Here is a 13,549-nt window from a genome sequence, read left to right as displayed (position 1 = left end):
AAACCTTGTAACCTCAGGAAATTTGCATTGCTGAAGGAACAAACTCAGAGGAGGTCTCTGATGCTGCCCTGGTTTAACCACAGCATTAGGAATAATATCAAGTGTTTGCATTAAACACAAGGGAAGAGTCCTTTGGAGAGCTGGGGGGGCTTTTCTTCTTCCAGCACTCTGGTTCTTTTGGCAGTCAGCATGAGTTAAATTAAAACCGATGAATGCAATAATACGTAGGAGGGTGACATCTTGAAATGTTTCCTAATTTTGGGTCTGTATTTGGAGCAAATGTTTGTGCGCCGAGGCTCGGGCTGGGGATTGGGGCATATTGGATTATATGCTATTTGCTCAGTGTAAGCAGTGGCAATTTATTGCTGCAGATACATGTGATGCAACGCACAAAGATTAGTTCTATCCCCTCTAAAGCATGATTATTTTGGGTCCTCTTTATACCTTAAATAGATATTCTTCTCATGTGATTTCCATCTTTTTGTGTCAACAGCCCAGGCTAAAGTTGAAATAAACATTGCATCAGTTTAATAGCACAGGCTCTGAGGAAATCTGCTCTGCATTTGTGGGTGTTGTTTGGAAACCTTTTCGTTCTACGTTTTTGCTGTGTGCAATCCAAAGATTCCATGAATCCCAAAGCCTGCTCTGCTCCACTGGACTGGTCTTGTGCAGATCAACATAGTTGATCAACACCAATGAGTCCTGTCCCCATCAGTGTGGTGTGATGTGGTGTGTTTAGATCACAGAATCTCAGACTGGTCTGGGTTGGAAGGGACCTTAAAGCCCATCTTGTTCCACCCCCTGCCAAGGGCAGGGACACCTTCCACTAGCCCAGGTTGCTCCAAGCCCCGTCCAACCTGGCCTTGGACACTTCCAGGGATCCAGGGGCAGCCACAGCTTCTCTGGGCAACCTGTGCCAGGGCCTCCCCACCCTCACAGGGAGGAATTATATCCCATCCAGCCTTGCCTTGTGTCAGTGGGAAGCCATTCCCCCTTGTCCTGTCCCTCCAGCCCTTGTCCCAAGTCCCTCTCCAGCACTCTTGGAGCCCCTTTAGGCACTGGAAGGGGCTCCAAGGTCTCTCCAGAGCCTTTTCTTCTCCAGGCTGAACAGCCCCAACTCTCTCAGCATTGTCCAAAGGGTGGGGGGCAAACATCAACAGAGATGTTTCTATCAAAGCAAACCATAGCAAAAGGAGTGGTTTTGTTCTTAGTGACTCTGTAGGCTGGAGTTGGCAGGGATTCAATCCTCGTACAGGTCATTCACTGAAGAGTTGGACTCGATCCTTGTGGGTCCCTTCCAAGTCAGAACGTTCTGTGATTCTGTGGCAGGCTGGTGTGACTGGTGAACGTGGCGTGTCTGTGCTCGTGGCTTGGCTCGAGCAGCTCAACCAGGCTTGAATGTTGGAAACCAGCTCTGGATTGAGCCCTCCTGCTCCTCTCTTACAGCACCACCATGACAACAGAGAAGAGCCCAGCGGCGGACGCCGACAGCTCGGACCAGCAGCAAGCCAAGGAGGAGGAAGGAGCTGCTGAAGCACAGAAGCAGGAGGCTTCTCTGGAGGAAGGGGCTCAGCCTACGTCAGAGGGGCAGGGGCAGAAGCAGAAGGCCTCCAACGGAGACACCCCCACGCACGAGGAGCAGAGCAAGAAGGAACGTCGCACCTCTGAGGGCCGGGGCCTGTCCCGCCTCTTCTCCTCCTTCCTCAGGAGGCCCAAGTCTCAGGTGTCTGAAGAGGAAAAAGACACTGATGCTCCTAAAGAGGCAGGAGGTGACCAGAAAGGCGCAGGATTAGGAGCCAGCCCTGATGAAGACATCCTGGTGAAAGCGCCGATCGCAGCTCCTGAGCCCGAGCTCAAAACCGACCCGTCACTGGATCTCCATTCCTTGAGCAGTGCAGAAACACAGGTAAAACACCCCATCCTGTGGGATGGGCTCCCTGCTGTCCTAAAAATGTGTCTTTGTAGCCAAAAACTTCGTATCCCAGGCTGGTGAGCCTGACCAGAAAATCTGGTGAGGTGTCAGCTCCCTGTGTTGCATCGTGTACTTCCCACTCTTCTCCCTGCATCACTGTGTCCTGCCAAGTTCCTGCTCTGGGAATTGTGCTCAACACTTCCCAGCATAACTTAAAATGCCCTGTGATGAGTCCTTGCTCTGCTGAGGTTGGGATGTCACCTCAGAACGAGGGTTCACATTCAGAGGGTCCAAAACCAGTTGGTGTGAGCAGGATAAGGGCAGGTCAGTGGCCTGAGGTGGAGGACTTGGATTTAGGGAAGGGTTTCTTCAGCTTCAAGGAGCACAAGCGCAGCATTTCAGGACTTGGTCATCTGCTCAGTCTGGGCTGGTGCTGAGCCTGCCAAATACAAACATTTTCTGCTTATGCATCACATAGACAGGGATTTCTGCAGGCTCGTGGGCTGAGCCCAGCTCCTGGTAGCTGTCTGGTGTCTGCTCTTCCCAGCCAGGGTCATTTTTTGTGCAAAATATGTGAAGTTTTAAAATTTAAAGTAGAAATTGAGGCAGACACAGCCACAGGGAACATTCACAGAGCTGCAGCTGGTTGTTGGTTTGGGGGTATTGGGTGCCCTCTCTTACTCCTTGGGTGATGGCAGCTCTGCTGTTACTTGTGCCTGGACTTGGAGAGGGGTGTCCTTTTTCCTCAGCTGGGGATTTCTTGCAACCCAGCGAACCTGGATGTGTTGCTGGGGTCACAGAACGTGCAGGGTGAAATTTGGATTTCTTACCCACTGCCTTCATTCTGAGTGGCTCCAGAGCACTGTCAGGTACCCACAAACACTGGAATTCAGAGCAATACAGGTTCCAGCATTGCCAGTAGGCAATAACTGTAAATCCACCTCCTTTAAGTTACAAAGCCGTAGAGAAGGTAGGTAACACATTTTTCTTTCTTTTCCCAAATTTCTGAGCCTGTGAAAACCATGGGATGGTCTCTGCTCATGTTCTGTACCTCTGAGGGTTGGGAATAGCAGGATGAGAAGGAGCTGGAAATTTTCTTGCAATTTCAACCCAGAAGTTGTATTTTCAGGAGCGAATCATCGCTGGAAGTGTTTAAAGTCAGATTGGACAGAGCTTGGAGCAGCCTGGTCTAGTGGAAGGCATCTCTCCCTATGGCGGGGGCTAGAACTGGATGATCTTTAAGGTTCCTCCCAACCCAACCCATTCTGGGATTCTAAATACATGATTTCTTCCTCAGTTTAACTTTGATTTAGTGCTTCTGAACACACGTGAGCGTTCACCCCAACCTTCCTTCACGGGCCGTTCGCTTCAGACGGAGCGTTTGCGCCTTTATTTTTTTTTTTCCCCCCAGTTCTTGTTTTAGATCCCAGTCAGTGGCTTTCTGAACTGTGACACTCTGCAGATATTTCTGCTGTGACAGCAGTTGTGAGGTGCTGCAGTTTGATAAATGCTGACCGACGGGCATTAGGAGCTTTGACTGATTCCCTGCTCCCGATTGTCCCAGTTCTGCTGGAACAGAAGTCAGCAGCTTGTGGACATTATTTAGTTTTTAAATACCTCCGTGCACTTGTGCCTGGGTGTGATTTCATGAGATGTGATGGCTTGAACAGACAAGGTTTTGCTCTTCCCCTGCTGCAGCTGTGCTCCTGCTGCATCCAGCCCTTCCAGTGCTCCTCAGAGCCTCCTGTGAACTCGGTTAACCTGCTGAAATGGCAGAGGGAAAAAAAAAAAAGGCTTCCTTCCTCCTTCTGCCCCCAAACTGCATCTCTTTCTGCTATTTCAGTGGATTAAACTGGCTCACAAAGTGCTTCTGTAGGCAAAGGGACAGTGGTGTGAGGGCTGCCTTCCCTTTTTGGTGGCAGAGAGCTGCTTGGTCAGCTCAGATGGCTGTGAAATCCTAGGCCTGACCTCCCCTTTTAGTGCCACTGCTGCCATAGAGTCATGGAGTGGTTTGGGTTGGAATGGGCAGGGACACCTTTCACTAGCCCAGGTTGCTCCAAGCCCTGTCCAACCTGGCCTTGAACAATTCCAGGGATGGGGCCACAGCTTCTCTGGGCAACCTGTGCCAGGGGCTCCCCACCCTCACAGAGAAGGATTTCTCCCCAGTATCCCATCTAAATCTCTCCTCTTTCAGTTTAAAACCATTCCCCTTGCCATGTAGAGGGTGGGTGCACTGGAGCAGAGCCCATGGCCCAGGTTGGTACTGGGAGCACTGAGTGTCTTTCCTGGGAGGCAAAAACCTTCCCAGTCCCAAAGGTGCTGTCATTAACACCACGAAGATTTGCAGGCTATAATCTGCCTTGATTTTTCTAATCAACCCTTATTTCTTTTTTATTACATCCTTTATTAAATGAAGACTTGAAAATGACTTGGAAGGGCTTTAAAAATTAATATCGTTCCCTTGCTCACCCCAGCTGCTGCTCCAGGTTGAAGTCAGATAATGAATTTTGGGTGAGGCCCCAGCCCTGCAGTGCTTATTTAGTGTGATGCTTTGTTTGCTTGTTCGACACCTCTAAATGGGGGTGTTGGGGGGGGTTTCAGCCTGCACAGGAGGAGAGGAGGGACGAGCAGGAGCCAGAGGGCAAAGACCCTGAGGACAAGGAAGAAGGAGAAGCCAAGGAAGAGTGTGCCAAGCCGGAGCCTAAACCAGAGACTCCGGAGACCAAAGCAGACAAGGATTTGAAAGCTGCCCAGAAAACAGTGAAAAGACACAGAAACATGTACTGCAAAGTGGTCTTGCTGGATGACACCATTTTTGAGTGTGCTGTGGATGTAAGTACTTGTGGGGTTTGGTTCTGCTTCTCCTCTCTCCCGTCTCCCTTCTGCTCCTCTCAAAAAATCACCACCAACACGATTTAATAGGGGCCTAATGTGCTGCCAGGGAATTACATGACAGGCTTTACTGCAGAACAAGCCTGCTGTAAGCTATAACAACTTATTTAGTGTGTTGTAAAAGCCTCTGGGTACTAGGAATCTTTATTTTTTATTGTTCTACAATTCCGGGGTGTCTTGCTTTGTAAAGGTAGGAAGGATTTAAAAAAAACCCCAAACTTTATCTCACTTGCTGTGCATCATCTTTGTCATTTGTATCCCAGACCAGAGTTTAGGTTTTTGGGATAAGTTGGGACGGTCTAAATATCTTTTGCCCCCTTTCCTTTGAGAAAAATGGGCTGCCAAATTGATTTGTGCTTTTCTAGTTCCCCAAGGTCCCTTCACCTCCCAGGCTGCTGGTGCTTGGATATAAAGGAAAACACGCTGTGTTTAGCCTGCAGTTGAATATATTTGCAGTAAACAATTTAAAAATTATTATGTTGACTTAGAGCACTGCAAACCCCTTCATCTGAGAGCTGTTCTTCTGCTTTCTTCTGTGCATTCTCTCGCAGGGATGTGGTGCTGTCAGGGCAATAAAAAGCGAGCAGAAATCCCTATTTTAGTATTGAAGTACTTGTCTGGAATATTAATAATCTGGTACTTACCACTGGAGCATAGTTCCACCAGCTTGTTTTCCCCTCAGTCCTGCTGGTAAATGGGCCAGGAGAGGGTATCTGGGCACAGGGTTCCTTGTGGGAACAGTCACCTTGGGTGATCCTGGGCAAGTAGGTCAGTGCCGGGTGTTTGTGTAACGGTGCTGCTGGCATTGCCTGGGATCAGCTCTGAGCATCCTGCCCCAAACTCCTTCCCCTGGGCCAGGGATGTTGTGTGCAGCCCCCCAAAAGGGAACTGTTCCCCTAAATCCTGGTGACAGCTTGCCATGGTGTATCCATGATGCCTTTGGATACTGGCCCAGGCGTTGCTGGTGGTGGGGGGAGCCCTGACTTGAGCAGGACATGAGAAATCTCTCTGTAGGTCCAGAGGATCGTGGTGGGCACTGCAGAGGGGATTAGGAGGGGCCACTGTGTCAGTGAGACCCTCTTAACTTGGCAGGCACCCTGGGCTTTAACACCCCTGTAATCCTACTGTGGCGTTTTGAGAGTTTATTAAGATTTAATTGGGAAGGAATTGCAAAGGTGTAGGCAAAGAGCAGCACAAATGCCTTTATCCAAGGAGAATTAGTGCTTTCAGACATCCTTTCCAACTGACAGCCCTGGAAGGTTTTTCATTCCTAGATCACTGCCAACTCCTTGAGGGATACCCAGGCTAACACATACATTATGTTACCTATAGAGTCACAACGTGTGCACAAAGGACCTGACAGCTGAAAGGCTGGAATAAAGCCAAGGAATAAAACCAGGCAGGGGTCTTGGAGCAGTTGCCATGCAGAGATGAGTGACAGGAGAGCTGTGGGCACCAGCAAGGCATTAGTGAAGCTGATTTTGCGTCACTGGAACGGCACTTTTCTTCTAACAAAGCCTCCAATGGAATGAGCTGCTTCTGGTTGCCATAGTTTTATGCCTCAGGGATGTTTTCCTTCATGCTTTTGGACTAAAAGGGTATCTTGTTCCTAGGGCCAGTTCACTTGTGCAGGATTTGGGGGGGGGGAAGAAGAGGAAATGGGAATGCTCAGAGTGGGTTTCTGGAGGCAAGAAGTGCTGAGCAGCTCTGGGTGCAGGAGGCAAACAGGAGAAGGTGGTTTTCATCAGCAGATCGGGGCGATGGAAAGGCCACAAGAAATTATGGGCTGTGGGTCCGAGCTGCTGGGTTTTTTTTTTCTGAACCTAAAAAAAGTCAGATTGCCCCCAAAATGAACAACTGTAGCAGTGGGTCGTACCAGCAGGTTCATCTTTTGATCCACACCTGGTTGTCTGACAGCCTGGATCCAGGAGATACTGGGGCTCTGAATGTACCTTGGCAGGGAAAAGCTGTACAGATCCTTGGTGTTTACTGAGCTCCTGATGGGAAGTTCAGCTTTGGGGGGGTTTCAGACGTGGAGCTGGTCAGAAGAGAGAGACCCACTGCATTCCTGTTGCCTCTCCATTGAGTTCTTATGCCTGATGCTCTTTCCTATAAGGAGTCTCTGAAACAGCCAGGAATTGTGATTTGGAGCTACTCAGGGCTTACAGTGTGGTTTGGTGCCATTCCCTTCCTCCCCTCTGCTGTGAGTGAGAACAGGCAAAACCCAGCCTGTCCAACAGGATTTCTTCTTCTGTTTGCAGAAACATGCCAAGGGACAGGAGCTCCTTAAAAAAGTCTGTGACCACCTCAATCTGCTGGAAGAAGACTACTTTGGTTTGGCCATATGGGACACACCAACCTCCAGGGTAAGCAGCTGCTGTTCTGGGGTGGTCTGGCCCTGGGGGGATTCAGCTCTTCCATAGGATCATCTTCCCAGGGCAGGAGGGAAAAGCCTCCTCTTAAAACTGCTTTTGATGTCCTCCCTAAAGATGGGTTGGGGGTCATCACAGAGGCAGAAATGGTGAAAAAGTACAGGAGTGTGGGTTTTAGCAAAAAGGCTGCATGAATCATAGAATGATGGAATCCTTGCGAACTTGGGTCTTCACCTGGAGAAAATTTGTTATATTAGTTTGCTGCAAATTAAGTTGTTTGCTGCCATTAAGTTGTAGAACTCCAGCTGAAGAAGTCAGGCTGCCCTGGCACTGGTGTCAAGCATTGGGAAGGTTTGGTTAGAGCCACCCAGAGCAGTTTGGAGTTGAGGCTTTGCCCTGCAGAACACCAATGACTCCATACCAAAACTCCTACTCATGGTTTCAGTTTAAGGCCTTTGTTTGCTTTGACTCGGAGTGGTGTCTTATCTTTTAAACCCCTTGGTTACCCTTTAACCCAACAATTACTCAAGGTTTGTTTCACAAAGCCAAAAGCTAAATTGAAATGAAGGGCCCAGTTCTGTGTCCTTTAGCCCAGTTATGTTGGTCCATATTCTGAATATTCCACTGCTTCACCTGCACCATTCACCCTTGGCAGGTTTGCCATTAAATACTTTATAATGTTTAATCCACAGGCAAAATAACACCCTGTCACTGTTTGAGGCAGGGAGAGCTCCCACTTGGGTTTGTTTTACTGTCTCTGGTGCCTTGCTATCTTCCTGTATGTGAAATCTCTTTCCGTGTATAAAGCCTGGATACTTTTTACCCTGGGAGTTTGTTCTTGCAGAGGGAAGGATAGGTTTACTTTTATATCCAGTTAAGAGCAAAAAGAGTCCTTGAAAGTGTTCAAAAAGCATGTAGATGTGCTTAGGGACCAGGGTTAGTGGTGGACCTGGCAGTATTGGGTTAATGGTTGGGCTTGATCTTGAAGGGCTTTTCCGACCTTAATTATTCCACGATCTCCCAGAGCCCTGGGCTTGCTCTTCACCTGTCCAGGCTTTCAGCATCAACTCTTCCAGAAGCACCTCCTTCCTCCAGCTAACAAGGGGTGAGAGGTTGTGGAGCTTTTTAACTGTAGGGGCTGAAAACAGATTGTTTTGTCACATCTGTGTCTCAGAGCCAAGAGCTGAGGAAGGTGAAGCCTCTGTCCACGGGTTGTTCAGCTCCAGTGTGGAGCAACCTGGTATGATTTGTTCTGATGGGGAAAACCACCATTTTTGGAGGGTTTTTTGGGGAATCTTTCTGGTTGTGTTTCATTGAACTTGGAAGTCTGAAGCTCCATCTCTCTCCTGCCGTAACTTCAAACAAGACCCCACACGGAGTTACTGATTCACAGGAAGAAATGCTGTTAACAGGAATCCAAGGATGAGCTCCTGCACCTCACCTGAAGCTGTGTGGGGCAGGCAGAGCTACACGTGTGAATTCCTGGCCAGGGAAGGCTTGCATGTGGCATTTTCCACCTTGATATATAGAGAATAAACCTTCTGAGGAGGGACATTTACCCCCATGGGCGTAGCCGAGGGTGACAGCGGGATTAGGAGGTTGTGACAGCGGCTGGAGCAGCAAGGAGCTCATTGCTCTGAAAGGGAGGATTGTTTCCCTCTGATTCATGACCCAATGGGATAAAAGTGGTGTTAATTGCTGTTCCCATCATTGTCTGCTGGCTCAGGCGGGGTGGGATGCATGACTGCACCCTGGGCTGCCCAACCCAGTAACGAGCAGCCGTGGCACCAGCCCGGGCCACAGAGATGCTCAGCTTAAAGCTGTGACCCTAAAAAGGGCAGCAAGGGGCCCATCTGCCTTCCCAAAATGGATTTTTTTTTTTACCCCCACTTTTATAGGTTAGAGGGACAGGCACATAAAAAGAGGAGATTAAATGTAAGTATGGCTGTCTCCCTGCCACGAAGTTACGTGTCCTTCTGGTCGGGAGAGATTAGCTCGGGGGATTCAATGAGTTAATTCCTTCACCTCGGGAGACCTGGACGTCTAAATCCTTCTCAGGGCTGGTGAAAATGAAGAAGGTGGTTAAATGTAGACTCTCCAGGAGGGTCATTAACCCTGTGCCATCCCCCGCAGTGGGGGGCAGACCCTGACCTCTCCAAAGGGAAAGGCTCAGACCCTGGAAAAAGCAGGAGTTGTTTTTTGTGGCTTGTGTTGCACCATCATCCCACAAAACCCCAAATTACAGAGGGGAGAGGAAAAAAGGATACATTTCTAAATTTGTAGCAGAGATAATTAGAAGAAACTTGAGTCATAGTTAAAAGAAATGAAGTTTGTGTCACACTCCTGCGAAAGATTCCAGCCTTCTGTGGTAATTGGGTGTTTTCACTCATATTTCAGTGATTAGGTCGTTAAAACCCAGAGCTAATAATAGAAAGTCTTGGTGATCTTTGATCTGAGTAGGCTAAGTGAGGAGACAGGGTGCTTAAAATGAATGTAAACATCCTATTTGCCTATATTTAAGGGTTGTGGAGGAAAAAAAAGGTGCTGTAGAAGTGCCCCTCGTAGCTGGATGTGGCTGTGACCTGGTTGTACCTGCAGACCCGATATCCTGCCTTTTTTTTCCCCCCTCCTGTTCCTCCTGCCTCCCCTGTGAGTACCTGGTAGATGAATGATTGGAAATACACCCCCGAGACCACAGCCTGGAGTAAAAGTAGTGAAAAATGCACTGTCTCTCCAGTTTCCATGGCTGCCTGAGTGTCAAATATTGTCTTTTTTCACCATATTTTTAGCAATTTGCAGCTTTCTGTGGCGTTTCTGGAATGTCTGTTAAACTGTGAGTGTTTTTATCCTCTTACAGACGTGGCTGGATCCTGCCAAAGAAATAAAAAAGCAGGTTCATGGTAAGTAGATTGAATTTATCATCTGGGGGGGGTGTGGTTTCTCCCTTCTTCCCTAAATAACATGGCCTTGGAGGGGGCCCAGGGATGGGGAGAGGTCAAGTGAGGGTGGCTGGCAGGGATCAGCACAAGTTCAGGCAGTCTCTACGTCCTTTCTCTCCTTCTTAAGGACTTAGGGATGCTCTGGATTTAGGGAAAAAATGTCATTTCCTTGGCAAAACGTGGCTTGGGGTGTGTTTGCCTGAAGCAAAGCAACACTGGCTCTGCAGGGCTGGAGTGGGAGGATGGGAAAATGGGTGTCAGTGGGAACCACTGAACTCCCTGAAGGAGACTGGGAGAGCCTGAGCAGAATTGTGTGCTGGAGCAGGGTTTGATGGACTCTGAGGCTGGTTTGGGGTCCAAATAGGGGTACTGGAATGATAAATGGCTCAGGTAGTATCCCCAGATGCTCTCCAGAGTGGCATTTTAAGGTCTGCTACCACTGAATTACTTCAAGATGAGGGCAGTGTTAAAATTAAATAAACATCTCAGAGACTTTTTTTTTTTCTCTTGGGGGCAAGTCTGGCTGCTTTGGAAGTAAAATACTGGGTTTGGGAAGTAAACTACTGGATTTTGGATATAAAGCACTGGTGTTTTGGAAGTAAAATAGTGGGTTTGGGAAGTATGGTGCTGTTTTATGAGAGTAAAACACTGTTTCACGGATGCTTTTGGTGGGAGGCACAGGACAAAGTGTGTCACTAAGTCCAAGTTAGGGGGGAAATACCACAGGGGGGAAATACCACAGGGCTGTGGAGCAGGGAAAGCTCCTGGTCTTACCAGCTTCTCTTGGGATCAATAGCAAAATGTGTTTGAGGGGCAGGAGCTGCTCCATCCATAAAATTCATCTCGTAAATGTGATGAGCAGCAACCTCTTATGGAATCTGATCCCCTGAGATGGGTTCAATGGCAGATTATTAGATTTTGCTTGAAAATAGGTTGAATGCGGGTATGAATATGTGTACCCTGGTGTGTGTTGCTTTAGATAACCTCTGCTCCCTAAAATGACCTCTTGGAATCGCTTGGTTTGAACTGTGTGTGATGAAAACAACATGCCTTGTGTTTAATCCCAGTTATGGTGTTGCATAAGAAGTAAATCCAGGGATGCTCCGTCCCCCCTCTTCCCTGTGTGAGACCGGGATAAAGCTCTGGGTGAAGCACAGGGGCAGATCTTCTCTTTCTGAAAGAAATCTTATTTTGAGCTGGTGTTAAAGGGCCACAGCAGGGGGGAGATGTAACTATGAAAATCACCCGGTCAGGACTATTTTCTGCTGGGAAATGTGATTATTTTCAAGGAAAAGAGAGGGTAACCCCTTCAACTGTGGCACCTAGGCTGGCCAGACCACTTATAATGCCAGTTCTAGTGTGATTATGTGGATTCTCACTCCACTTAATGCCTGTAATGGTGCTGCACGAGGTTTGCAACAAACATTATTTTAACCATTAAGTGTTATTTTAGACATTAAGTATTAAACATTTAGGTCTGGACTTGTAAAGCTCTTCCTACCCTGGTGCTTGCTGGCTTCATCCTAAGATTGATGCTTGTGTTGGGCTGAGTTTAACCTGTGTCTGACCACCTGACCCCAGTGCATTAGGCTGAGAAGTGACTTAGCACATCCCCTCCTGAAATTTGAAAATTGGTTTGAGTGATAAACCAATCCTAATTCATTAATTTACAGCCCACCCCTGCCCTCTCTTCATCAATCCCTTTTCAAGCAATGAAAGAACATGGGAGTCTTTGAGCTTCTTAGCAATGAATTTAATATTTGCCACGAGTTTATTTATGTGTATTTCCCTGTCCTACTTCTTTTTCTCCCGTTTGTATCCTACCTCCTACAAATAAAACCATACCTTATACAGATGTTAAGCTGCATCCAGCTGTGAGAGTGAGCAGTATAAAATCAGTGTTACATCTGCTGGGTGAATGTTGAAGATCAGGTTGGATATTCCCAGCTTTTTTAATAACAACTGACTGTCACAAAGCTGTCCTGGTGTGTTGACTTTTCTCAACCTCTCCTTTGTCATTGCAGGAGGCCCCTGGGATTTTACCTTCAATGTCAAGTTTTATCCTCCAGATCCTGCCCAGCTGACTGAGGATATAACCAGGTGAGTTCCCTGGGAATCTGCTGCCAGCCAGGAGCTCGCTGAGCAGAGCAGTGAATATGGAATAGAAATGTTTAATATTTAACTCCTTCAGTGAGGAGATCAAATGTCTTCCCCATTTGGAGGGGGTTTGGTTTGTTCTCAGTGGATGTGTGGATGCTCCTGCTCCCCACTGGAGACCACTTGGGTAAAGCAATGTCATGTACAACCCTGGCATGGGTGTGTTTGTAGAGGAAAGTACGTTTTTATCTAAACCCAAGATTTTCTGGTCCCTTTGCAGAGTGGAGGTGACCTTAAATCCCCCAGACCTTCACACTGTTTACCCTGGGAATGAGTAAAAACGCAGGTAGAAATCGGGAATGAGCACCGTGCTCGTTCATCAGGGGCATTAAAAAAAAAAAAGAGACTGATCCTCAAGTTAATAAATTTCTCTGTGATTAATATTTACCTTTTTGCCCCCAGGTATTACCTGTGTCTTCAGCTCAGACAGGACATCCTCACGGGGCGGCTGCCCTGCTCCTTTGCAACCCTGGCCCTGCTGGGCTCCTACACGGTCCAGTCGGAGCTGGGGGACTATGATCCCGAGCTCCACGGCCCAGATTACATCACTGAGTTCAAACTGGCCCCAAACCAGACAAAAGAGCTCGAAGAGAAGGTTGTGGAGCTTCATAAAACATACAGGTAAGGTGTGGTGGCTGCAGGGGCTTGTTTGTGCACAGCAGCCTGAAATAAGGGCAATAATGGGGCTTTCGGGTGTTTCCCTCACCTTTGTGGTGTGTCTTTGGTTTCCTGCTGCACCAATTTTATGTTGGCAGCAGAAGCTTTAGCAGTAAAGTGTGAACTGGCAGCTCCTGAGAACGTTGCAGGTACTGAGCTACAGAGAAGCTGTGGCTGCTCCATCCCTGGAAGTATCCAAGGCCAGATTGGATCAACCTGGGATAGTGGAAGGTGTCCCTGCCCATGGCAGAGGGTTGGAACTGGTTGATCTTTGAGTCTCTTCGTATCCAAACCATTCTGTGACTCTGTGATGATTCTGTGAACATCAGCTTTTAAAAAAATATCTAATACTTTTGAAAAAAATCTTTCTGGAAGCTGGAATTCTTTTTTTTCATGCGTGGAAGAAAGCAGATACAAAGCCTTGAAATTATTTATAAACAAGCACTTTTTTTTTTCAACAGAATAGAGGTTTAGTTCATGTGAAAATGCAAAATTTACTTGTTTTAACCTTGCCCTTCATTTAGGATTCATGTAATTTTGGATTGTAGTTGGCTCCTGTCTCTCTGTGCATACACTGTATGCTACAGCATGTTTAGGGTTTTCTGCTGCCACATTTCACT

The 13,549-nt window shown here is 47.7% G+C and overlaps 1 protein-coding gene across 17 annotated transcripts in view; it reads left to right on the top strand.

Moving 5' to 3' along the window:
• EPB41 (erythrocyte membrane protein band 4.1) overlaps positions 1-13,549 on the top strand; it is an 86,076-nt gene that overhangs the window by 33,158 nt on the left and 39,369 nt on the right. For all 17 annotated transcript variants that reach the window (XM_032710286.1, XM_032710288.1, XM_032710287.1 and 14 more), the window contains 6 exons: positions 1,447-1,906; positions 4,514-4,744; positions 7,066-7,170; positions 10,034-10,076; positions 12,140-12,215; positions 12,675-12,893. In XM_032710286.1, coding sequence (XP_032566177.1) covers positions 1,454-1,906; positions 4,514-4,744; positions 7,066-7,170; positions 10,034-10,076; positions 12,140-12,215; positions 12,675-12,893 — 1,127 coding nt within the window. In that variant the 5' untranslated portion in view covers positions 1,447-1,453. Of the gene's footprint in view, positions 1-1,446; positions 1,907-4,513; positions 4,745-7,065; positions 7,171-10,033; positions 10,077-12,139; positions 12,216-12,674; positions 12,894-13,549 lie in introns of those variants that run through there.

The sequence above is a fragment of the Chiroxiphia lanceolata genome, chromosome 24 (genome assembly GCF_009829145.1).
Source record: "Chiroxiphia lanceolata isolate bChiLan1 chromosome 24, bChiLan1.pri, whole genome shotgun sequence".
NCBI lineage: Eukaryota > Metazoa > Chordata > Aves > Passeriformes > Pipridae > Chiroxiphia > Chiroxiphia lanceolata.
This window is presented reverse-complemented; position numbering and strand designations above follow the sequence as displayed.